The 24380-nt window shown below is 44.4% G+C and overlaps 2 protein-coding genes across 6 annotated transcripts; one reads left to right on the top strand and one right to left on the bottom strand.

The window, feature by feature from the left end:
• The first annotated feature begins 11002 nt into the window (after positions 1-11002).
• On the top strand, positions 11003-20375 carry LOC310838553 (low affinity immunoglobulin epsilon Fc receptor-like). 3 transcript variants are annotated; one of them, XM_083726063.1, is made up of 5 exons: positions 11003-11152; positions 13662-13784; positions 15300-15445; positions 18633-18742; positions 19702-20375. In XM_083726063.1, exons 1-5 carry the CDS (start codon positions 11056-11058, stop codon positions 19880-19882), a joined length of 657 nt encoding a protein of 218 aa, XP_083582189.1. In that variant the 5' UTR covers positions 11003-11055; the 3' UTR covers positions 19883-20375. The 3 variants fall into 3 exon arrangements, with proteins under 3 accessions (XP_083582189.1, XP_083582190.1, XP_083582188.1); XM_083726062.1 differs by lacking the exon at positions 11003-11152 and adding an exon at positions 11174-11715; XM_083726064.1 differs by lacking the exon at positions 13662-13784 and having other exon boundaries at positions 11036-11152.
• An 88-nt stretch (positions 20376-20463) lies between these two features.
• On the bottom strand, positions 20464-23818 carry OR10X1 (olfactory receptor family 10 subfamily X member 1). 3 transcript variants are annotated; one of them, XM_083726050.1, is made up of 2 exons: positions 23017-23818; positions 20464-21784 (listed from the first exon to the last, which is right to left on the bottom strand). In XM_083726050.1, exon 2 carries the CDS (start codon positions 21766-21768, stop codon positions 20818-20820), a length of 951 nt encoding a protein of 316 aa, XP_083582176.1. In that variant the 5' UTR covers positions 21769-21784; positions 23017-23818; the 3' UTR covers positions 20464-20817. The 3 variants fall into 3 exon arrangements, with proteins under 3 accessions (XP_083582176.1, XP_083582177.1, XP_083582178.1); XM_083726051.1 differs by having other exon boundaries at positions 23457-23818; XM_083726052.1 differs by lacking the exon at positions 23017-23818 and adding an exon at positions 22883-22909.
• Positions 23819-24380: the final 562 nt, after the last annotated feature.

The following is a 24380-nucleotide window of genomic DNA, read 5'->3' as shown; positions in this document are numbered from 1 at the left end:
TCTAAAATTAGGGACACAATATTAGAAAATTATAATATAAGATTTGAAACAAGCTGATAAATTGCTGGGTAAAGCTCGAAAAACTTGGAACGCAGATGCGAGGAAGTCCAAAGAAGTGAAGAAAATATGGTTATTGTAAAATTATATGTTATTTTGTTTGTTTTTTCTATTGTATTAAGAAAATCTTTAATAAATATCTTAAAAAAAGAAGAAATTCCAATCGGAAGGTAGGAAGGAAATGATATTATCGTCCACAAGATTATTCCAAATTGGTTGATAAAAAAGAGAAAAGCTTATAGACCTCTGGCCGAGGCACTAAAGGCAAAGGTAGTGGACTATAGGTGGGAGTACCCTGAAGGCATCTCCTTTTTCTTTAAAGGGAAACGTAGAAAGTGCTTGTTGGCATTAGATGCGGACAAGTTCTGGAGAAAGTACCGGAAAGACCTTGGAGGAAAAAGGCAATTGTTGGGAGAATCAGAGGAAACTGAACGAACAGTTGAGAGTTAGGAGACGGATCTAAGAAGGGAATTTATTAAATGTATACTGAGACCTTGAATGTGTAATTTTTTTATTATTTTTTTTAACCCGTTCATAAGAAATAAAGTATAGATTATAAATTTATTACTTGGAACGTAAATGGTTTAAATGAAAAATCAAAAAGGAACAAGGTGGAACATATTCTGGTTAAGCAAAAATATGATCTAATCTGTCTGCAAGAAACTCATGTTGTGGAAAAACATAAAAGAGTATTAATAAATAAGAAATTGGGGCTTGAGTTTATTGCATCAAGTAAAGAAAAAAACAAAGGGGTGGTAATCTATGTAAAACCTCAGCTGGAGCCAAAACTGCTTTACAATGATGAAAAAGGCCGAACAGTGATTATAGAGGTTAAGATCAATAATGAAAAAGTGATAGTTATTGGAATTTATGCACCAAATGAAAGAAAATCCGAATTCTATCAATTCCTGGAAGAAAAAGTCATAGAATATTTAGGGGGGGGGAATTATATTATTAGGAGATTTTAATGGAGTAGTCAATCCAAACATGGACAGAACAATAAAGAAGAAAGAAAAGAGGCAGAACAAACTCCCAACTACATTTTTCCAATTAATAGAACTCCTGAATTTGTTTGACGCTTGGAGGTTTAAGAATCCAACAGAGAAAGAATTTACACATTATTCAGAGCCACATAAATTGGCGGGACGTATCGACGCCATCTGGACAACAAAGGATTTATTAAATAATATTACAAAAGCAGAAATCCATCCAAGGACAATTTCAGATCACAGATCTGAGTTAACTTTAAAGGAAAAGAAGAAAAGGTTAAAAGGTGGCAACTTAATGAGAGTATGCTAAACGATGAAAAAATTGTACAGAAGGCCAAGCAAATCTTAGAAGAATATTTTAAGTTTAATTTAAATCAAGGAGTAGATCTAGAGACGGTTTGGGACGCGGGTAAAGCCGTCATAAGAGGCTTCTTTATACAACAAAATGCATTCCAAAGGAAAATAAAGGAGAAGAAGAAAATGGAGATCAAGGAAATTAGAAAAAAGGAAAGGATCCTTTTCCAAAAACCAGATGATGAACTAATTAAGCAAAGTAAAAAAATTTTACAGACGCAATTCTCCATGATAATAAATGAAGAGATAGAATGGAAGATAAAATGGTTGAGACATAGAAATTTTGAGTTTGCAAATAAACCTGGCAAACTTCTGGCCTGGCAATTAAAGAAGAAAAAGGAAGATAGAATTATCAATAAAATTAAAATTGAAGACAAATGGATTCAAGAACCAAAGGAAATTAGTAAAAACTTTGCTAGTTTTTTCGGAAAACTATATAAACAAGGTACAGAGACTCTAGAAAAAATAATTGATTATTTGGGCAAAAATAAACTACCAATAATACCTAAGGAAAAAACTGAAATCTTGAACTCACCAATAACAGCTATGGAGGTGCAAAAAGCTATACAGAGATCAAAATTAGGAAAGACACCAGGCCCAGATGGTCTTCCAGCTAATTACTATAAAAAGTTAGAACAAGCATTATTTCTTCCCATGAAAGACCTAATGAATAATATTCTGGCAAATGGAAAGCTTCCGAAAACCTGGAAGGACAGCTTTATTACTCTTATCCATAAACAGGGAACAGATGCTTCAAACATGGCCAATTACAGACCCATTGCACTGCTAAATAATGATTACAAGATATTCGTAGACATTCTTGCAAATAGATTAAAAATGGTGCTGAAAGAGATAATTCATAAAGATAAAACCGGATTTCTTCCCGGATTCCCTGGATTTATGCAATCCAATATTAGATGTGTGATTAATGTATTAGAATATTTGGATATTAAAATTGATAAACCAGCAGCTATTATGTTGGTGGATGCGGAAAAATCTTTTGATAACATGTCCTGGAAGTTTATGAAAAAATTAATGGAAGAAATCGGACTGGGAGAAAATATTTGTAAAGGAATAAATGCCATCTATTCAGAACAATATGCAAAATTGATCATCAACGGAAGAATTACTGAGGAGTGCAAAATAAACAAGGGAACCAGACAGGGCTGCCCACTGTCTCCACTGATATTTATCTTGGTGATGGAAGTCTTGAACAATCAGATAAGAAAGGATCAGCTTGTTAAAGGCTACACTCTGGGAAACAAAACATATAAAATTAAAGCTTTCGCGGACGATTTACTTGTTATGACTGAAAACCCTAAAGAAAGTCTGAAAAGAGTGCTGGAACTGATTAAAGAATTTGGAGAAGTGGCAGGCTTTAAGCTGAATATAAGAAAACCAATAATGCTTGTTAAAAATGTAACCACAGAAGAAAAGGACAACTTAGAAAAAATATTGGGCCTGAAAATCTCTTCAAAAGCGAAATACTTGGGTATTTGGATCACCCCTGTGATGGGATAGTGAGCTGCTTGTGCGTAAAAGCTTGATCCCTCTGGGGTTTGGCTGGTCATCCAAACCGAGGCACTAACAGAGCCCCCAAAGCATGACTCCGTCAGTCGCTGGTAGAATCTGACAGTGGGCGTCTACGGAATTTACGCCAACATAAAAGCTGTTTGACGGACATGCGCCTTCGTGACTCTCTGCGTGACAGTTTCCGGCGAAGGGTGGGAGTTCCTAACGGGGGTCTTGTTACCTCTTCGCTATTCTCACTAGAAGTATCCCAGAGCCTCCCCTCCGCTGTGACTCCTGCACTCCCCCTGCTGGTTCCTTCCTCTGCTGCAGATTCTCTCCTATTCTCCTGGAGCCTGTCCACCACCTGTCCCTCCGATGGCAGTTCCTTGACATCCACCTCCCCCCCAGGGCCCCCTTCACCCCCTCCCGCCTCCTCTCCCGCTGGCGGTGAGGGCGGAAAGCCCCTGAAGGAACTCTCCTCGTCGTCCGAGGATTCAAACACTTCTAGCCACGGCGTACCGTCTTCCTCTTCTTCGTCAGAGTCGGCTTCCTCACCCACCCCTGACTCTGGGAACCTTTCAAACTCTCCTTCCTCATCGGTGGTCCCAAAGTGTTCCCTTCTAAATCGTGCCACGGGTTGCGGTTTTCTTGGGAAACGCTGATGAAATGTTTCTATTAAGACCTCGTCATTGACTACCTCTGCTGGTACCCAAGTGTTTTCCGACTCTACTTCCCCCTCCCATTCTACCAGATATTCCACCTGATTCCCCTTCCACCTGGAATCAATGATTCCTGCCACGTTCATGTCGCGCTCTCTCTCTTCTATCACGGGCGTTTGGGTGGCCTCTCTCTCACGCTCCCCCCACTCACGTCCCTCTCGGTACGGCGACAGTAATGACCTGTGAAATACTGGGTGTAATTTCATGTGACTGGGCAGCCTGAGTTTGAATGCTACTGGGTTGACCTGCTGTATGACCTCAAAGGGTCCCAATCTTTTGGGTCTCAATTTCTTACTCCCGCCCTTGAACGGTAGTCCTTGGGTGGATAACCACACCCGGTCTCCCACCCTTATAGTTTCACCTTCCCTCCTATTTCTGTCTGCTTGCTTCTTATATTCTTCCTTGGCTTTCTCTAAATTAAGTTGAAGCTGACGGTGGATCGCTTCCATCTCTTCAAAAAAATATTCCGCCGCCGGCACGCTCCACCTCTCCCCTCCCTCTCCTGGGAATGCCCGGGGGTGACACCCATAATTTGCCAGAAAGGGACTCATCCCTGTGGACACGTTCTCCGCGTTGTTGTAGGCAAATTCTGCTAGAGGTAACTTATCCACCCAATCATTTTCTCTGTCCTTTACATAACACCTCAGGTATTGTTGTAAAATCCCGTTTGCCCTTTCCGCTTGCCCATTTGTTTCTGGGTGCCGGGCAGTTGAGAAATTGAGTTCTACGTGCAGTAAGCTCATAAGTTTCCTCCAGAACCTGGAAGTAAATTGTTTCCCTCTGTCGCTCAAAACCCTCAAGGGGGCGCCATGCAACCTAAAAATATGTTCTACAAACAACTTGGCGGTTTCCTCCGCTGTGACCGCATGTGAACAAGCTATAAAATGACACATCTTGGTTAATAGATCTACCACCACCATGACAGCTGTTTTGCCTTTGGATTTTGGCAGGTCCGTCATAAAATCTATGGATACTGCCTCCCATGGCCTTTCTGGCGTGGGTAAGGGTTGTAATAGCCCCGCTGGCGCCACCCTCTCTCCTTTTGCTCGCTGGCACCTGTCGCAACCCCTGACATATTCCCGTACGTCCTCCCTCACCTTGGGCCACCAAAACTCCCTGGTAACCAACCACATGGTTTTGTGCTGTCCAAAATGTCCCGCTGTGGGGCTGTCATGCAACTGCTTGAGTACTCTGCCCCTCAGTTCCCCATCGGGTATGTACAGTGCCCCTTTGTAATACAACGCCCCATTCTTTTCTTCAAACCCCCCTGTGTTCTCCTCTGTCCTCCTGAGCTCTCTGAGTTTCTCTTGGGCGTATTCATCGTTCTCAGTACCCTCTATCAGTTCCCTCTGCCCCACCAATGCCGCCCCACACACCCAGCGGTCTTCAGGGATTACATGCCTTGCCTCAGGCGCTCCCTCCCCCTCTAAGTACTCAGGTTTCCTGGAAAGAGCGTCCGCCCTCACGTTCTCGGAGCCGGGCACGTAACGAATCTCAAAGTGGAATTTGGAGAACTCCTGGGCCCATCGCACTTGTCTCTGGTTCAGCACTCGGGCTGTTCTCCAGTATTCCAGATTTTTGTGGTCAGTTCGGACTTGAACCTTGTGCTGCGCCCCAATCAGCAAGTGCCGCCATTTCCGGAATGCTTCATGAATGGCGAGCAGTTCTCGGTCGTATACTGTGTAGTTCCTCTCGGATTTGTTCAACTTCCGCGAGAAGAATGCACACGGTCTCCATTCAGACGTATCTTTTCCCGGCTGGAGAAGAACGGCCCCCACTGCTCGGTCTGACGCGTCAGTCTCCACTCTCATTGGTTGTTGTAGATCCACGTGCAAAAGTTGCTCTTCCGACGCAAACGCCTGCTTTAAACGTTTGAACGCCCGCTGCGCTTCTTCCGTCCAAACAAATTTCTTTTTGCTACTAAGACAATCCGTGATGGGCGCTGTTAAATGGGCAAAGTTTTTGATGAACTTCCTATAGAAGTTTCCGAAGCCCAGGAACCTTTGCACGTCCTTCTTGGTCTTTGGTGTTTTCCATTCCAGTACCGCTTGAACCTTGCTGGGATCCATGGCCAATCCCTTGTCAGACAACCGGTACCCCAGGAATTCCACCTCCCTGGTATGAAACTGACACTTCTCCAGTTTCACCCACAGCCAGTTTTCTCGCAGCTTGCTCAGTACCTCTCTTACATCTCGCACATGCTGCTCCTCATTCTCTGAGTACACCAGGACGTCATCTAAGAACGCTACGCAGTTCTTGTAGAGCAGTGGCCCCAGGACGTGATTCATGAATGATTGAAAGCAGGCGGAGCCCGCTTGTAATCCGAAAGGCATAACCCGGTACTCAAAAGCCCCCAAGGGGGTGAACATAGTGGTCTTCCACTCATCCCCCTTTCTCACACGTATCAAGTTATATGCCCCCCTAAGGTCCAGCTTGGTAAAAATTTTCCCTTTTCTCACCCGTGTTAGAATGTCATCAATTCTAGGCATGGGGAAAGTCACTGGTTCTGACACTGCATTTAGGGCCCTGAAATCACATACAAGCCTGGGCTTGCCCGTGTTTTTTTTGTCCACAAAGAACACTGGGCTGCCCCCCACCGCTCGTGACTCTCTGATGAAACCTCGCTTGAGGTTCTTGTCAATGAACTCCCTTAACTCCTGCATCTCACTGTCTGACATTGCATACAGCTTGCCCACTGGCAACTGTGCTCCTGGGAGTAAGTTAATTTGACAGTCAAAGGGTCTGTGCGGGGGCAGTTTATCTGCTTCTTTTTCGCTGAATACGTCAATCAAGTCAGCGTATTGTGGTGGCACCCTCCCCTTGTCCATCACTTCCATCCCTGCTAGAGTGGCCCTGGCCCCTGCCTGAGCCTCTCCCTCCTTGCAGTGTTCTAGGCAATGTGCTGATCCAAAGGAAACCACTCTCTGATGCCAGCCTACTAGCGGATCGTGTAGCGCCAGCCAGCTCATACCCAAGATAATAGGAGCTCCCCCCAAGGTGGCTACGTTAAACGCTATCAGTTCTGTGTGTCTTGCCACCCTCATTATCATTGGTACAGTCTGTTGGCTCACTTCTCCTCCCAACAGCTCCCTCCCATCAATCGTGGTAACCTGCAAAGGCTTACTTAATGGGATAGTCTGTATCTGGTGTTCAGCTGCAAACTCCTTACTCATGAAATTACATGAGCTACCTGAATCCAATAGCGCTTTTATCTTCAGTGGGTGTCCGTTTGCCAGTTCCAGCAACACCTCTATCACAAGTGCTGGTCTTGGAGGTTCCGGCGTGGGCACATTCACTACTCCCTGGCCTGGCTGCTGTGCCCTGATGTTGGCAACCAGGCGTTGGCTTTTACTTGCTCCGTGATTTCTTCTTCCTCCTTCCCCCCAACAGTTCCCGCCATCCCTTGCCATTCCTTCCTTTGCGGACAGACTCTGGCAAAGTGACCTGGCTGTTGGCAGAGATAGCATCTCTTGCCGCTCTTTCCCTCCTTCTTCCGCCCTTCACTGGTGTTTGAAACTGCGCGCGCGCTGTTCCAAGTTCCATCAGCTCTGCTGGCGGGAAAGGCTGCTCCGGAATCTCTGGAATGCGGAAGTCCTTCCAACGTTCCCCCTTTCCTTCCCGCTTTTCCATAGCTCTAGCCTCCTGGCGTGCTCCTATGGACAGCGCTGATTTAGTCAGCTGATCCATAGACTCCGCCCTAGGCGCCCGGGAAATTTCATCTTTCACTGCCGGAGAGAGACCTTCTTCAAACAGCATTTGAATAGGTTCACTAGCAAGGTCCCACCCTAGTCTATGAATCAGCATGGTGAACTCAGTCCAGTACTCACGTACAGATCGGCTCCCCTGTTTACACGCCATTAACTGTCTGCGCACCACCCCCTGCTCGATCTCGCTGGAAAACATCAAGTCCATAGCGCGAAAAAACTTCATTGTGTCCTTTAAGATTTCATTATTGGCTGCCATCAGGGGCCGAACCCAGTCCTTCGCCCCTCCCTCTAGATGGCCAATCACGTACGCCACTCTAGAGTTCTCATCGGGGAAGTCATCAAACAGTAGATTGAGAGCATATTGCATCTCTGTCCTAAAGGCTTGATAGTTCCTGGGATCCCCCCCAAATTTCTGCACCAATCCAGGCACCCGTCTGGCAAGTGGGGTGGTTTTCCCTTTATCCGCATCTTGAGCCCTCCTCTCCTCGAGCCTCGCCGTTTGCAGCGCCAGCTGGACCTCCAACGCCCTGTACCTTTCTTCCAGGCTTGGACCTGCTCCAGCTCCAGCTCCTGCTCCTCCGGTTCCGGCTGGTTCGCTCATGATGCCCTCTGCTTGCACAAGCTGCTTTCAAAGACTGTCAGATTGCTGTGATGGGATAGTGAGCTGCTTGTGCGTAAAAGCTTGATCCCTCTGGGGTTTGGCTGGTCATCCAAACCGAGGCACTAACGGAGCCCCCAAAGCATGACTCCGTCAGTCGCTGGTAGAATCTGACAGTGGGCGTCTACGGAATTTACGCCAACATAAAAGCTGTTTGACGGACATGCGCCTTCGTGACTCTCTGCGTGACAGTTTCCGGCGAAGGGTGGGAGTTCCTAACGGGGGTCTTGTTACCTCTTCGCTATTCTCACTAGAAGTATCCCAGAGCCTCCCCTCCGCTGTGACTCCTGCACTCCCCCTGCTGGTTCCTTCCTCTGCTGCAGATTCTCTCCTATTCTCCTGGAGCCTGTCCACCACCTGTCCCTCCGATGGCAGTTCCCTGACAACCCCCAAGAACATGAGCTTATTTCAGGATAATTACACCAAAACTTGGTTAGAGATTAGAAAAAACTTGGTAACCTGGAGTAAACTAAAATTAACATTTCTGGGTAGGATTTCCATTATAAAGATGAATGTGCTTCCAAAATTAATCTTTTTATTTCAAATGATTCCAATACTGGGTGAAGCAGGTTGTCTCAAGATATGGCAAAGAGAAATTTCCAAATTCCTGTGGGAAATTCCTGTGGGAAACCTAGGATTAAGCACCTGATCTTAATAGACATAAAAGAGAGAGGAGGCTTTTCCCTACCCAACCTAAAACTTTACTACGAGGCAGCCTGTTTCACCTGGCTTAAAGATTGGTGCATGTTGCAGGATCCGGACCTCCTGGACCTGGAAGGTTTTGACAACCGTTGGGGATGGCACGCCTACCTAATATATGGAAAAGCGAAAATTCATAAAAAATTTACCAACCATATAATAAGAAAGTCACTCTTTGCTGTATGGGAAAAATATAAAGACCTGATGGAGCCTAAAGTCCTGTGGTGGACTTCTCCAGTAGAAGCCATAACCAAATAAAATTAAAAAACTTTGAGGAAATAAGAGAACACATTTCAGACTGGTTCCAATACCATCAGTTATTTGAAAAATTTAAATCTGACAAACAAAAGGGGTTCTCAGCAGAAATTTCCCGATTCGAATCTGATCTTGTAAATTCTAAAAGAAAAACTCTTTCCAAAACAGTGGCAATGGTGAGGTAGTCCCAGGATTTTGGCCATTCAATAACCATGGCCCAATGGGAAAATTTATGGAAGATCAATTGGAAATTCACAAACTGTTACATGATTAGAGAAAACTTTCAAAAAATGCAACATTGATGGTATCTAACACCATGAAAAACTTTCAAAAATGTATAAAAATGTGTCAAGTAATTGTTGGAGATGCGGAGACTCAGGAACATTCTACCATATGTGGTGGATATGTAGGAAAATACAGGTATTCTGGGAGAGTATACATGCAGAACTGCAAAAAATGCTAAAGATCTCTTTCGATAAAAAACCAGAGGCCTACCTCCTGGGAATAACAGATTTGGATATTCCACAAAAGAGGAAGGGTATCTTTTTATATGCGACGGCGGCAGCGAGAGTTTTGATCGCAGCAAAATGGAAGAGTAATGAAATCCCCTCTATACAAGATTGGATCCAAAAGCTGACAGAATATGCCGAATTAGATGGTTTATCAGAAAAAATAAAGAATAAATCAAAACAGGAATTTGTTTCTAAATGGGAGGTTTTCAAAGAATATCTGAAAAAGAAATATAGTAGTTTAAATTCTGTTGCAGCATTCGAGGAACTTCAGTAATAGTTGCTAGGTAGATAGAAGAAATTAGATTTATTGAGAATAAGTTTAATTATGAAAAAAATGTGTATTGGCAATAAGTAATATGAATTTGAAATATGGAATAGACGGGAAGTTGGGTTTTTAGTGTTAAGACCAATAGATGTTTTATTGTTTGTCAAGAAAATTATGTGTCTATGGTTATTTTTGTAATTTGTGTGTAATTTGGTATTTGTGTTTTTTTGTGGGGGTTTTTCTTGTTGTATAAATAAATATTAAAAAAAACCCTCTAATGTGAGTTTGTGTTAAGGAGGAGAAAGTGTGTAATAGCAGGAAAACCCAATCTGTTTAAAGCATCCTGGATTATTGTTTATAGAAGGTTTAATCAACCTTGTCTTAGTTTCCAAGTTTAAGCTGCAAAGGATGGTACTCTGCTGATCTCACTTACGTAAGCAAGGAAGGATCATAACTAAACAATATGTCCCCTCATAGGGCCTACTGCCTCCTACAGTGATGATGCTTGCCATGTACTTTGCCACTGCATAAAGGTAAAGGTAAAGGTACCCCTGCCCGTACGGGCCAGTCTTGACAGACTCTGGGGTTGTGCGCCCATCTCACTTAAGAGGCCAGGGGCCAGCGCTGTCCGGAGACACTTCCGGGTCACATGGCCAGCGTGACATCGCTGCTCTGGCGAGCCAGAGCCGCACACGGAAACGCCGTTTACCTTCCCGCTGGTAAGCGGTCCCTATTTATCTACTTGCACCCGGAGGTGCTTTCGAACTGCTAGGTTGGCAGGCGCTGGGACCGAGCAGCGGGAGCGCACCCCGCCGCAGGGATTCGAACCGCCGACCTTTCGATCGGCAAGTCCTAGGCGCTGAGGCTTTAACCCACAGCGCCACCTGCGTCCCTTCGCGCTGTCTTTTTTTCTTATTAAAGGAATATGTGTACCCATCTTTTGAGGGGGCAGCTCACTCAGGACTGTTAATGGCAAAAGAAGGCTTTAGCTCTTTGTCTCTGCAACAATCCCATTCACAAATGTACACATACATAGTTAGACTGTACACAACTAAGCAGTTCAGCCATCCTTAGCACAAGGCTATCCCTTGCCCCTTTCCTGAGGTGGTGATTTGACTGCGAGAATGGCACTTTCCCAGTGGCTTATCTAGTTAACAATAATATATATTCCCCCCTCCCTTGAGCAGTGAGGCATTAGTCAGGCATCAGGGTGCCTGGCTTTCCTGTGGTTTATTACATAGAGGAAGCTGATAGTGATCGAAAGAAGGCAGAAGTATCCAGTTGCTGATTACTTTGGAAACCATTACAGAAGAAGATTTGGGGCCACCATGGATGACGGCTATGAGAATGAAGAGTATCAGAATGACATTGTTTCAGAGAAACTGTCCCATGCTTCGGAAATGTCCTCGAAACATGGAGGAACAGGTAAACATTGACATTGGCTTCCTTTCCCCTAATTTCAGTTCCGTGGCTTCCTCATTTCTCCTGAGCTGATCATGTGCTCAAAGGAACAGACTCTACATTCCCAAAGCATAAGCTTTAGCAACACCATAGCCTCAAAATATTTGTGTAGGTCCCCTGACAGTTCCCAGCATGTACAATTGTCAAGTTGAGTAATGTAAGGGTGGCTACTGCTTCCTTCCTTCTGGGCTCTGCCTCACCTTTAGGTGGCCTCGCCAAGTAGCTCTGTCCAAGGCTGCATGGAGGAACAGATCTTGATACCAAGCTGCTAGCCAGCTCAAGAACAGCCTCTACAAAATTAAAGGGAGGGATATCTAGTAACATCTCTCAAGAAAAATGGGTCTGTGTTTGGAAGAATGCCTCTATAGGTGCATTAACTAAAAATAAAAACTCGATAAAATATATGAGGTGCGACGGAGGGAGAGCGACCATTGTATATGACGATAACAACCAGGGCTATGACTACATTGTAGACGAGGACATGCTGATGAGAAAACTACCAGAGAAAGAACTGGAAATAGAGCAAGGTGAGAAATATAGATTATAATTATATAGATTATATTAAGATGATCTGCCTCTTACATGTTAAAAAAAAATGTAAACATGTCTAATGGAGTGTGCAATACTGAAAACAACAGTTTTTAAGTTGACTTATGCTCCTCAGAAATGTGGTGAGTATTAAATTATTGATAAAGGCAATTCCCTTCCTCCTTGTTCTTGTGTTCCTAAACAGAAGAGGGCAGATTTCAGCCCTAAGACATACCAATTGAAGACAGGAGTAAAACCTATGTTGGGGACAGACATATACTTAAACCACTTCCAGACTATTTTGCAGGTGGGAATTCAATTGAATTCCAGATGATCTGGAAACGACCTTAGACAGGATGAGTACATGCTCAGCCCAGGTATTTGTTTTCAAGGTGGTATAACTGAGCGCATATTCCTATCCCACAAAAATCCACTCTCTGTCCTCCTCAGTTACCTGCCTAATTTGAAGGTTGTGTCTTCTTGTGTGTGTGTATGTTTGCTTTTGTTAAACAATTGGGAATCAGAAGCCCTTTGCCAATCTAATGCAAATAACAAACAGAGCCAACAGTAGATCCCAGTCTACCTTCTACCCATCCCTCAAGATGAAAATGTTAATGACAGAAAAACATAGAATATGGGCTGCCCTTTCAAGGAGCATCACATATGTTGCCCTTGGAAATTATGGCCCAGGAGCATTAGAGTTACATGACCACCGTTCATATTCGAATGTGCACAATGCAGATCTGGAAATGGTAGGATCTGCACTATTGTCTGTCTCAGGGTTTGACGGCATGGCACGCACAGTGTCTTCTACAGGGCTTGTGAAATTTCTCAGTGAATATCCCCTCAGAAATCCACAATTCATAAGATACTGTTTGCACTGGCTTGGCCTCTCCTACACTGAACACACTCCCTTAAAACATGCCCACATTTCATTGGGTGATAGGATGGACACCCTCTCTCCCTTCTATTCTGAGCCGTAGTGCAAATAACTTTTCTCTGTGAGCAAGGGTGGTGGTGGCTGGTGTAGGTGCCTTTCTTCCATTGATGGGCCTGCACCATTTTTGTGTTTCTTTCTCTTTTTCTGCTCTTTTTTAAAGACATGGAACCATTTTGTATACTGCCCCACCCTATGGTGGCCATTTTGTGTTGTTCCACCTTCCTTACCCATGGCACATTCTCAAAATTCCAAATGTGTCCACTGGCCCCCAGAAGCTGGCAAACTCTGGTCTATATGGAATATTGTAGTGGGTATCAGTAAGTTTGCATGCCCCCAGTCTGTAGAGGGCAGGGATGACACTAACAGACAGTCAGGGAAAATCCACTTTGTGGTTTCCCATTAACCACCTAAGCTCCACTCCTTCCTTCTGCTCTCTCTCCCTCCTCCTGCACAAGGCAGCCATGAAACCTCCTCTCACAATGTAAACTTAGAATCCAAATACACTGAAGTGTATCTGAAGAAGTGTGCATGCACACGAAAGCTCATACCAAGAACTAACTTAGTTGGTCTTTAAGGTGCTACTGGAAGGAATTTTTTTTGTTTAGAATCCAAAGCCATCCTTCTGACAATGAATAACTGTAGGTACAGAACCTTTTGTTCTTTACCAAGGGAACATATTTTATTTTAACTTTTAAAGCAATGCTGTTGATATGTGAATGAGATAGATGTTGGTTTGTGGGTTAGCTTCAGCTTCCAAGCCTTTCTTTTTTAAAAATAACAACACACACCTCTGTTAAATACATTTGCACAATAAGCCAACCAATATTATTTTAGAAACTGATCATATGGGAATGATTGGAAAGGAGCTGCATGTGGTCCTATTGATAATCCTATTGATAATCTCCCAGATACTGTACAGATGCCTTTCCCTTGCCTAGTAGCCTGGCAATTGAAACAAGCTGTTCCTGCAGTAACTTTTGTGAATGTCTTCTCATTTCTTTCTAGCTCTGTTTGCATCCAGTTTTGGCAAATGGGACCGCCACAGGATAACCTTTTTCGTAATCTACCTTCTGACAATCTTTTCCCTGATAATGGCAAATGCTGCCTTTGTGATTGCATTTCTCAGATGTAAGTCCAGGTTTGAAGCTAATTGCTAGCTTGAGTCTGCATCCTCCATAGCAGGCCATGGGCAATGACTGCTCCAAGGCTGGATCCGCTGGGTTTATGTTTGTGGGTTCACTGACTAAGTCCAGTGGCGTAGCGTGGGTTGTCAGCACCCGGGGCAAGGCAAGTAATTTGCGCCCCCTAACCCGTGGATTTTAGCACTTGAGTCTCTTCCACTAGATTAGCGCGCCCCCCTCAGATGTTGCGCCTGGTGCGTCTGGCCCCCCCTGCACCCTCCACGCTACGCCACTGACTAAGTCTTACAGCAGTTGCAGAAAAGAACGTGACATGGTCTGGCCTTCCTTTCAATATTAAAACTCCTGTCCCTTAGGGTTTCATAGATTTCCAGACCTCTGCAGACTTGTGGCAAGGCGTGACTTAACTGCTGAAATATTCCCAGGCATTCACTGTACTGTATAGGAGCCCTAATACTGAAGGCCTGTGGTTGGTTACAGTGATCTCTTAAACTTGATCGTGCCTTTCCAAGAGGACTGAGCTCTGCTCACCAGTTCTGTTCTTGAAGAAGAGCCATGGAGGAAACTAACTCCCATCCTGCTATGTCAAAAACTGGCAAGGAACGGCAAGCACACGTGCATATGTTGAGCCTGGATTCCGATGCTTTAGAGTTGGAAAAAGTTCAGAAAAGGGCAACCAAAATGATCAAGAGGATGGAGTGACTCCCCTCTGCGGAAAGGCTGCAGCGCTTGGGACTTTTTAGCTTAGAGAAAAGGCAAGCAAGTGGTTACATGATAGACATTCATAGTATTATGCATGGCATGGACGAAGTGTGTAGAGAAAAATTGTTCTCCCTTTCTTATAACCCTAGAACTCCCAGATATCCAATGAAGTGGAATCGTGGAGGTTTCAGGACAGAGAGAAGAAAAAAGTACTTCATGTAGCACGTAGTTTAACCATGGCATTCGCACCCAGTGGAGGCAATGGTGGCCCCCAACTTGGATGGCTTTAAAAGAGGATTGGACAAATTCATGGAGGACAAAGCTATCAATGGCTGCTTAGCATGATGGCTCTTATCTGGCTCTACAGTTGCTGAAAACCACAGGACAGCAGGGAGGCTACTCTTGTGCTCCATCCTGTTTGTGGGTTTTCTAAAGGCATCTGGTTGGCCACTGTGAGAATAGAGTAGTGGACTAGATGGGCCATTGGTCCAGCAGGCTCTTCTTATGTTCTAATGTTATGTAATGCTCAAGCTACTGTATGAATCAATTAGCGTCAGTCAGAATGCTAAAGAGTTTTTTTGCCAGTCCAGTAATAGTCTAGAGGCCACACTACCAATGGGGAAGACGCTGGTGGAGGCATTGTGTACTACAATATGAATAAACAGAAAAGACCTACAGGCCACATGTGTGCATTTGCTAAGTGTCCGTCTGTAGTGGTATATGGTGCCAGTCACAAAAACATCCTGTAAACAAAGAGGCATTCATTCTGTGCTGCACTATTTCACAAATCTGTGTATTGCAGGCTTTCCAATATGTGCATTCGATTGGCATGAATTCCAGGACAAATGCTACTACTACTCCAGAAAACAAGTCTTTTGGGAAAAGGCCAGGAGCACCTGCCAAGACCTGATTGCAGATCTGGTGATTATAGATAGTGAAAAGGAACAGGTGAGTTTTCCCTGTGATGGACATCTTGCACAAGAAGCTCCTCTTCTGCTACCAGGAATGTTATGATTGCAACCTACCTTGAATCTTCCCAATCAGAACAATAAGGAGGACAGCACACAAAAACACCTGCTAGGTGTAACCTCATGGAAAGGTGTAGTTAAAGATCAGCTTGGGGAGCCCCGAATAACAGCTATTCCAATTAATTTTACTTTCTTCTCAAATGAAATTGTCTCTTTTATATTGCTAAAAATGTTGGGTGCGACCCCCGAGTGGTAACAAGATTCCAGGGAGTTCCAGGCACCCACCCAGGGTCTGTGTTCCTTTGGAGAATTGAGAAATGGCAGAGACTTTAAGAAATATAGTTTATTCACCTACTTACACCTTCAGTCTGCATGTTGGAAGTCCCAATCTTACAACATGGTGATCTCAAGCAGGACTTGTTTCCCAGAGCCAGTGCAACACAGGAGTCAAAGACATCTCTCCCAGCCAGTCTTCAGCCAGCCTGCCCAAGATGGAACTCACTCTTTTTTCTTCCCCTTCTCCTTCCCAGCTCCCCTTGCTCTGAAGACTCTCCTTTCCTGACACCTTAAGCACACACCCCATCACCATGGCAACCTCTGTGTGCCCAAGCATCCGTTTTGAGCCATCAACAACTTTTGTCATGTTTTATACCCAGGTGAAGAGCTGGCTTGGAAAGGAAGTTTAGCCTGTTTTCCCCCACCGGCTTGCAATCTTCCCTTCAGTACTCTAAATAATCAAATTCCTACCATTTATTAATTTATAGGGTTTAGAGGAGGTCCCCCTCCACAAATCTATAACAATTTGTTTTTCATTATGATCAAACAAAAGTTTATTGCAGTAAAGAAAGTTAAATAAGAAAGCAGTGTCACATCCCTAAGACACTCTTCACATGGGCCAAACTTGTACTTTGGTTCTTTTGAATCAAATGTAAACAAACTAAACAAAAATGCCTCCTATTGAGGTGTCTTTGGTCCTCCTGGCAGAGGCTCTTTGAGGTCTCTCAAGCTGAGGTCTCTCCCAGATGTGCTTCTGGAGATTCTGCAGTACAAGTAAGCTGCTCCTTTCCTACGACCTAAATGCTTTCACTCTCCAGTGATACTTATTTAAAATTCTAAAGCAGGACCTCCAAAATTATACTGCTTGCTTCTACCTGCCCCCCAAAGGCCTTTGTTTCTCATATATTCCAGTGGCAAATGAAAAATTATCACAAAACCAACCAGTAAATGGTAGCACAACAGAACATTTAAAGCTGTCGGCTTAAATCCACAGTCATAAAAAGACATAACGTAAAAGGCAACCCTGGGAGCACTGGAGGGAATGAGGTCTTTAGTAATGTTTCTAGCTGTAACTGCTTTTAGATGTTTTCAATTGTAATTATTTTTAGAATGCTTTAATTGTTTGCCTCTTTAGTTTTTGAAATGTTGTTGTGTTTGCCACCCTGGGCTGCTTCAGGAGGAAGGTGGGATGTGGATTCAATAAATATACTGCATTTTTCACCCTATAGGATGCACTTTTTCCCCTCCAAAAATGAAGGGGAAACCTGGGTGCGTCCTATGGGGCAAATGCAGGCTTTCGCTGAAGCTTGGAGAGCGAGAGGGGTCAGTGCGCACCAACCCCTCTCGCTCTCCAGGCTTCAGGAAGACATCCGCAGCCTAGGCAGCCCTGCGGGAACTCCCGCAGGGCTGTCTAGGCTGCGGATAGCAGCCTGCTTCCCGGAGTGCTGGGCGCGCTGAAAGCAGAGCGCTCGGCGCTTCGGGAACACATCCGCAGCCCTGCGGGAGTTCCCACAGGGCTGTCTAGGCTGCGAATAGCAGCCTGCCGACCGGTGCGAGAAGCGCCCTGAAGCAGAGCGCCCCTTGCGCCAGGCAAACATCCGCAGCGTGGGGAGCCCTGCAGGAGTTCCCCGCAGGGCTCCCCACACTGCGGATAGCAGCCTGCGCCCGGCGGGCAGGGCGCGCTGAAGCAGAGCACCCCGCACGCTGGGCAGACATCGGCCAGCCCCACAAGCTCGGGGGACAGCAGGGAGGCGCAGCGCCATCATCCCGCTGTTCCTTGACCTGGTTCGGTTTCCCCGACCTGGTTTGGGGGGGGGGATTTTTTCCTTTATTTCCCCTCCAAAAAACTAGGTGCGTCCTATGGGACGGAGCATCCTATGGGACGAAAAATACGGTATAAAAGAAGTAAATAAAGAAGATCTTCGAACATCAGCTTTCTATGTTCTAAATTGTTGCAAGAAGATACTGGTTTTTTCCGTGTATTGGAGGAGGTTTTTTGACTCTAAAATCATGTCAAAAACTGGGGTCGTCCAATACATGGATAGTGGCATTTTTTGGGGGGGGGGAGGAGAAGCGGCGTGCCGCTGGTGGGAGTGCGGCTTCCCCCGATGCTGGAGCAAGTGGGGAGCGATCGGGGGGGGGGGGTGTTCCCTGCCCACAGCTGCGTGTGTGTGTGTGTGGGGAGAAGCTGTGCACCGCCAGCCAGCTCGTTGGCAGGAATGCAACTTCCCCCGATGCCACTGCGCGTGGGAAATGATCTAGGGAGTGTTTCCTGCCCGTAGCTGCGTGAGGGCAGAGGCTCAACAACTTTGGGCCATCTCCCCTCATTTTCTTAAAACTGAGTCCCCCAAAATGGGGGTGGGAAGTATTATACATGGGGGTGTCTTATAGATGGAAAAATACGGTAACTGTTTTGCAAGAGTTAAAATTCCCTGTCCCAAAGTTGGGCTTGGAGACAAGAAATCTCTGGCTGTGTGAGCACATTCCTGTTTGCTTTATATTCAGTTTGGGAAGCAGTGAGCACGGGACGTTAGGAAAAAATCATATCTATCCTGTTGTTTCTTATGAAGCACCATGTGTCAGTGTATCCACACACACACACACACACACACACACACACACACACATCCAAACCATCTTCAATTTCAACAACCTAGCTCCGTTTCAAGTTGTCAATGTGAGGCCTGAAAGGACAAGAAAAACAGGAAGGCAGAAGTACGCCCACCCCTCAGCATGCTACGTGTGTGCTCTACTTCTTAGCTATGTGAACATGTGCATATGATTTACTCACATTTGTACAGAGACATGTGGGGTGCAGTCCTCAGGTCCACTGCTGGGAACACTGAGGAGCGGGTGAGGAGAAAATCCATTAATTCTCTATCTTTTTCTAGGATTTCCTCGTTTATAACATGGAAGAGAAGACCTCACAGTGGATTGGCTTAAGATACATGACAACAGAAATGGCATGGAAGTGGGTGGATGGCACAAATGCCTCTTACACGTGAGTGTTGCTTTTCAGTCGATTTATCTCAGATCTCTCGTGATGTTTCAAAAGCACAGCTAGCTAACCATGTTAAATGGGCAGTTTTCAGCTGAAAACAGCAATGTGCGTTAGTGTTTCTATCTGTGTTGGGGTAGCAGCACACCCGGTTTTTTAGTAAGTGGCCAAAAGAAAGCATTCTGTCAGAATTCACTTCACTCCTCTGTTTCTCACTTTCCCCCTCCAACCCCCAGGACCATGTCACACGATGCCTTGTTATGGAATTCAGTATCTCATCACAAGACTTCAGAAAGTGAGGACTCATCCTCCTTGACCCAAAAAAGCTCAGTGCCCCTGGTCTCCCAGCCACATGCTACAACATTGTTGGGGTGTGGAGGTGGGCTTGGACTCCAACTTCAGTAATGTCACTGGTTATAGTAGTGGCAGCAAAGTTTGCAAGGGATTGCTTGTGTTCTGTCCAGAGTCAGGTGAGACCAGCTGGCTTGCCTTAGTTTGTGGCAGAAATTATAAAAGAAGCTGCTACCTAGGGTTGTGCTGTTGCACTGGGTAAGGAAACAGCGCCTTTCCTATCTCAGCAAACATTTCTCATAAATTATTATTATTATTATTAATGAATTTGTATAGAACTGCATTAACTGTTCATCGAACGGTTTGTTTTCTCCTGGACTGATTTGCCACTATGTTCTTTAGCTCTGGTTCTATGGATGAAAATACGGTCTCGTCTACTTCGTTGTTCAGCTTTGTTGTTGGGAGAGCAGCATGCAAATACTAAATCAAAATCAGCACCTGAAAGAAAAGCATCAGAAATGGCGCCAAAGGGGCAAAGGGCATTTCTCGGTGGGTGGGGAAGGAGATGAGCAGGGGAAGAGTAACCACACATGACTAGAAAGAAGGAGGCGAGTGAGAACTGACAGTTTGGCAAGTTCATCACCAGGCAAATGTTTGCTTTTCTTTTTCAGACGATGGGGGCCTTCTGAACCGACTAGCAAAGCTGGCCGTAATCCAAAAGACTGTGTTGTCATGAAGAAAGGAGAGAACCATAAGTGGCATAATGGCTTGTGCAACTCCACCAATCCGTTTATTTGTGAAAAGAGCATGCAGCTTGCCTGTGTCTGGCAGGCTTTTCATAGTTCTCACTGAACAAACTTCTGTTTGGTATTGGTGTACATCTTCAGTCAGTTACAAAATACTATGCACAGATGCTATAGATCAGTTTATTGCTCTGGATCTGGTGTGGGTGTGTGTCCACTCATGAGAATCCTTCCAGAAGGGTACTCCAAAACACACAGCCATCTATTATTGCAGCAACAACAGGCCACACAACAGAGACACAAACATGGAGCCCACACAGCCATGATCTCCTACATCCTACACAGGTGTGACTTTACCCCAAAGGAAAAATGAGTCACATCAGAAAGGGCCATACTCTGAAACCAGCAGACTTCCAGGACACCCCAACACAGACCTCAAGGTGGCTATTCATGAACCAGAGGAGGGGAACTTCATCATGAACTTGCTGAATGAACACTTATCAGGAAATTCAAGTGTATTTCATCTGGTCTGCATTAAGATCATGGGGTTTGAATCCTCTGCAGATGTTCATTAGCCAATAAATAGCAGGATGTTGTCCTCAGCGCTTCTTTGCGACTTGTTATTGTAAATATTTTCAATAATTTCAGCTCTTTTCCGAATACATTGCTTTTGTTTTCTTCTTATATGACAATTTATAACTTAAGAACAAAGTGTCTGCGATAGAGAACAATGGACAGACTCAGACCACATGGCCATCATAGAAACTTTTATAAAATTTGCATATGATGATTTATATGGATAAATTCCTCTGGGAAATTTAAGATGGTGTGTGAGTGGGATCTCACCAGTACTCCACTTTGTAAGGCCACCAGCCACCCAATAAGCAAAGAAGAGGATTAGCAGGACACCCAGGGTCAAATATGAAAGACCCAGGACTCATACCCTTTGGGCTATCCTCTAACATGAAGACATTGGCTACACAACCTAGTGATACACTGAAACAACCACAAATACAATTTGGTTTAAATGGAATTTGTTTGCAATTATTGTATACATATCTTTTGAGAAAGTACCTTCTTAGTGATTACCTTCCTTACCGCAACCTTGATCTCTTTGTTTCTCAAAGTAAAGATAATGGGACTGAGAAACGGAGTGATTATGGTGTAGGGTATGGAAATCAGTGTGTCATCCTCTAATGTGTCAGCTGTGCTCGATTTGAAATAAATGATGGAGGCAAATGTATAGTGCACACTTACCACAATGAGGTGGGCGGCACAGGTGGAGAAAGCTTTCTGGCGGCCCTCCGTGGAGGGGATGCGCAGGATGGTGGAGAGAATTAAGATGTAGGTCAACATGATGAACAGAAGGCTGCCAGCCAAACCCAGCATGCCAATAGTAGAGATGGACACTTCAGTTGTATTGTTGGCAGTGCAGGCTAACCTAACCACTGCCCTCATGTGACAAAAGAAGTGCCGGATGGCATTGGGGCCACAAAAGGGCAACCTAAGGATCTGAGCAGCCTCACTTAGAGATATGAGGAATCCCAAAATCCAGGAAATGACTATGAACCAAAGAATTACCTGCATATTCATAAGGACAGGATAGCGCAATGGGTGGCATATTGCTAGGTACCGATCATAGCCCATACATGTAAGAATGAGACAGTTTGTTGCACCCAGTCCAAGGAAAAGAAACATTTGTGCAGCACACCCTGCAAAAGATATTGTTCTGACTTTTGCTAGCAAATCAACCAGCATTTTGGGGACAATGACTAAACTGTAACAGGTTTCAGAGCAAGACAAAGCAAAGAGGAAGATGTACATGGGAACATGTAGACTCCGATCAGAATAAACAACGGACATTATCAGCAGATTTCCTATCAGGGTTAGGAGGTACATGAGCAGGAACAGGATGAAAAATGCAATCTGTACCTCTGGAGGTACAGAGAACCCAAGCAGGATAAATTCTGTCACTTGTGTGTGATTCTTCTTCATTGTGTTGTACCAGCACCTTAGAAAGAAGAAGATCACAGTTACCAAACACAAGGCTCAGTCTTATGGACAATGAACAGCATGGATCTTTCACATTGTTACTAGTTATTAAAAGATCACTATGAGCGTACGAGGATGCGGGGAGCGCTGTGGGTTAAACCACAGAGCCTAGGACTTGCCGAACAGAAGGTCAGCGGTTCGAATCCCTGCGATGGGGTGAGCTCCCGTTGCACAGTCCCTGCTCCTGCCAACCTAGCAGTTTGAAATCATGTCAAAGTGCAAGTAGATAAATAGGTACCGCTCCGGCGGGAAGGTAAACGGTGTTTCCGTGCGCTGCTCTGGTTCGCCAGAAATGGCTTAGTCATGCTGGCCACATGACCTGTAAGCTGTACACCGGCTCCCTCGGCCAATAAAGCGAGATGAGCGCCGCAACCCCAGAGTCGGTCACGACTGGACCTAATGGTCAGGGGTCCCTTTGCCTTTACCTATGAGTGCACCTAGATTGCGTCAGAATCCCTTCTTAACCATCTGATATATTATAGATTAATAATTACAAAATTTAATAAACCAATTATAACCTCTTTGCCTTTTTTACCAGCAAAATATGTACCACAGGGCTCAACCTTCAAATTTTCTGACTTCATCCATTTTACAATTGGTTCATTTGTCTTATGATTGCCTACCCCTGTCAACTGCCCTGAGACCTCCAGATATAGGGTGGTATATAAATTCAATTAATAATAATAATAATAATAAAATAACCGACTGGCTCAAAGAAAAGGATTCAAAGACAGATCTACCTAGCATCTTGTCTGACTCCAAGGATTTAAATGATGCTTCTTTCTTTGCCAGGATCAAAGCATTTTTAGTTTTCTCTGTCTATTTGCACAAAACTGGCTCCCCATAAAAATACATGGAAAAGCTAGCTGCAATTGCACTTTGGATTTTATTCTGAAGCAATTAGTTTAGTGGCTAAGTGTTCAAATGCATGTTTGATTCATGGAGCGCCTATCATTTACGGGTCCACACTTTTACTATATAAAGGATGGTATTTAACTAAGTTCTATTCAGAGCACCTAACTTAGGTTGTTTCTTAATTTCAGTGGGTAATACTTACTTGAATATCACTCAAAGTGGGCAGAAGCTTACTTAGTTGAATACCACCCAACCTGGACAGAGGGTTGGTGAGATCTAACTGCAGTAGGTTTGTTGAGGAGAGTGACACTGCCCCTTTCCTCTCCTGCACCATACCTCTATTAAGTTCATCGCCTGAGGCATTCTTCTCCATTCCCAGATCACTCCCACTAAGTGCAGTGGTTGAAATTTATATACTTTCCAACTGCACACCACTGTGTGGATCAACAAGAAGGCCAAAAATGATATATATTTTTAAGGACATTGCCATATACCTGAGCTGGTTAACAGCTAGTTTCCCAGGTAATACAGCACCATCAGAAGTCATGCAATAATGCTTTGGCACTCCAGAATGTGAGAGAAGATCAGTAGTGATGGAAACAAGTGAAAATTTCAAGGATGCTTGGTTACCATCTCTGTTGTTCTCATTGAGGAACCCTAAAGAATGTTGGAGTTCCCTGAAACATTGTTTGAAAACTAAGCCAATGGCTTAAATGAGTTCTCAAACAAAGCACACTTTCTGATTGTCAGAATGATCCCAATAACAGGAGGCTTACCTTCCGTTTCTGATCTGGAGCTGCAAAAAGAAAAAGAGAAGGAGGAAACTACAACTGGCCTCAGGGAAAAAAAGAGAGTTAACTCAAGTAAGGACCAAATCGTCTTGCCACAATTTCCACTGAAATCTGTGGTCCTGTTGCAAAGGAATGGGTGGAGAGCATGACATCCCCTAACTAGGCAATAAGTTTAACATTCCATTCCAAAAAGTAAAAGAGAAAGGTAGCTTAACCTTGTTCGCAGGTTGTGGGGATTCAGTGTCAAGATCCCAGAGACATTCGTGGAGCGAGGCCTGTGGGGAAATTACACTAATTTGGCTCAGGAGATGTTTAATAAAGGAAAGCATATCAGATATTTCATCATTTGTTATTTACTCCAGAAAAACCAAGTTTCAGAAACTCAACGGGCCAATGTTTTTTAGTTTAAAAAAATACTAATTAGTCATAATTCTAATTAGTCATATTTCTTCATCTACACGCACAGCTATTTCTTACATGCATAGCTGAGATATGAAAAAGCACTCTATGTTGTTGGATCCAGTCTGTCCATTGAGCCATGCTTGGTTCACTTCTCGAATCCTTCTTAAGGACTAACCTTTCAAGAATAAAAATGGTCCAGAACTGCTGCTGACTCAAGCCCACTTTGCGAAATGCACCAAAAGAGTCTTGGGCTGTTTTTGCTGCAAGAGACTAATATGGCTACACTCTTTAAATATCTATAAAATTTAGTTGAGATTCTTTTGTAGACCACCTCAACGGTTGTCTGAGGTGTTGTTGTTGTTTTTACAGAATCATAGAATTGTACAGTTGGAAGAGACCTTGAGGGTCATCCAAATTCCTGCAGTGCAAAAGTCTCGACTAGAACATCTATGAGAGATGGCCATCCAACCTCTGCTTAAAAACCTCCAAGGAATATTTTCATTCCAC

The sequence above is a fragment of the Podarcis gaigeae genome (genome assembly GCF_964106915.1).
Source record: "Podarcis gaigeae genome assembly, chromosome: 2".
In the NCBI taxonomy this organism is placed as follows: Eukaryota; Metazoa; Chordata; class Lepidosauria; order Squamata; family Lacertidae; genus Podarcis; species Podarcis gaigeae.
Note: the sequence above shows the minus strand (reverse complement) of the source record. Positions and strands in the feature narration are given on the sequence as shown.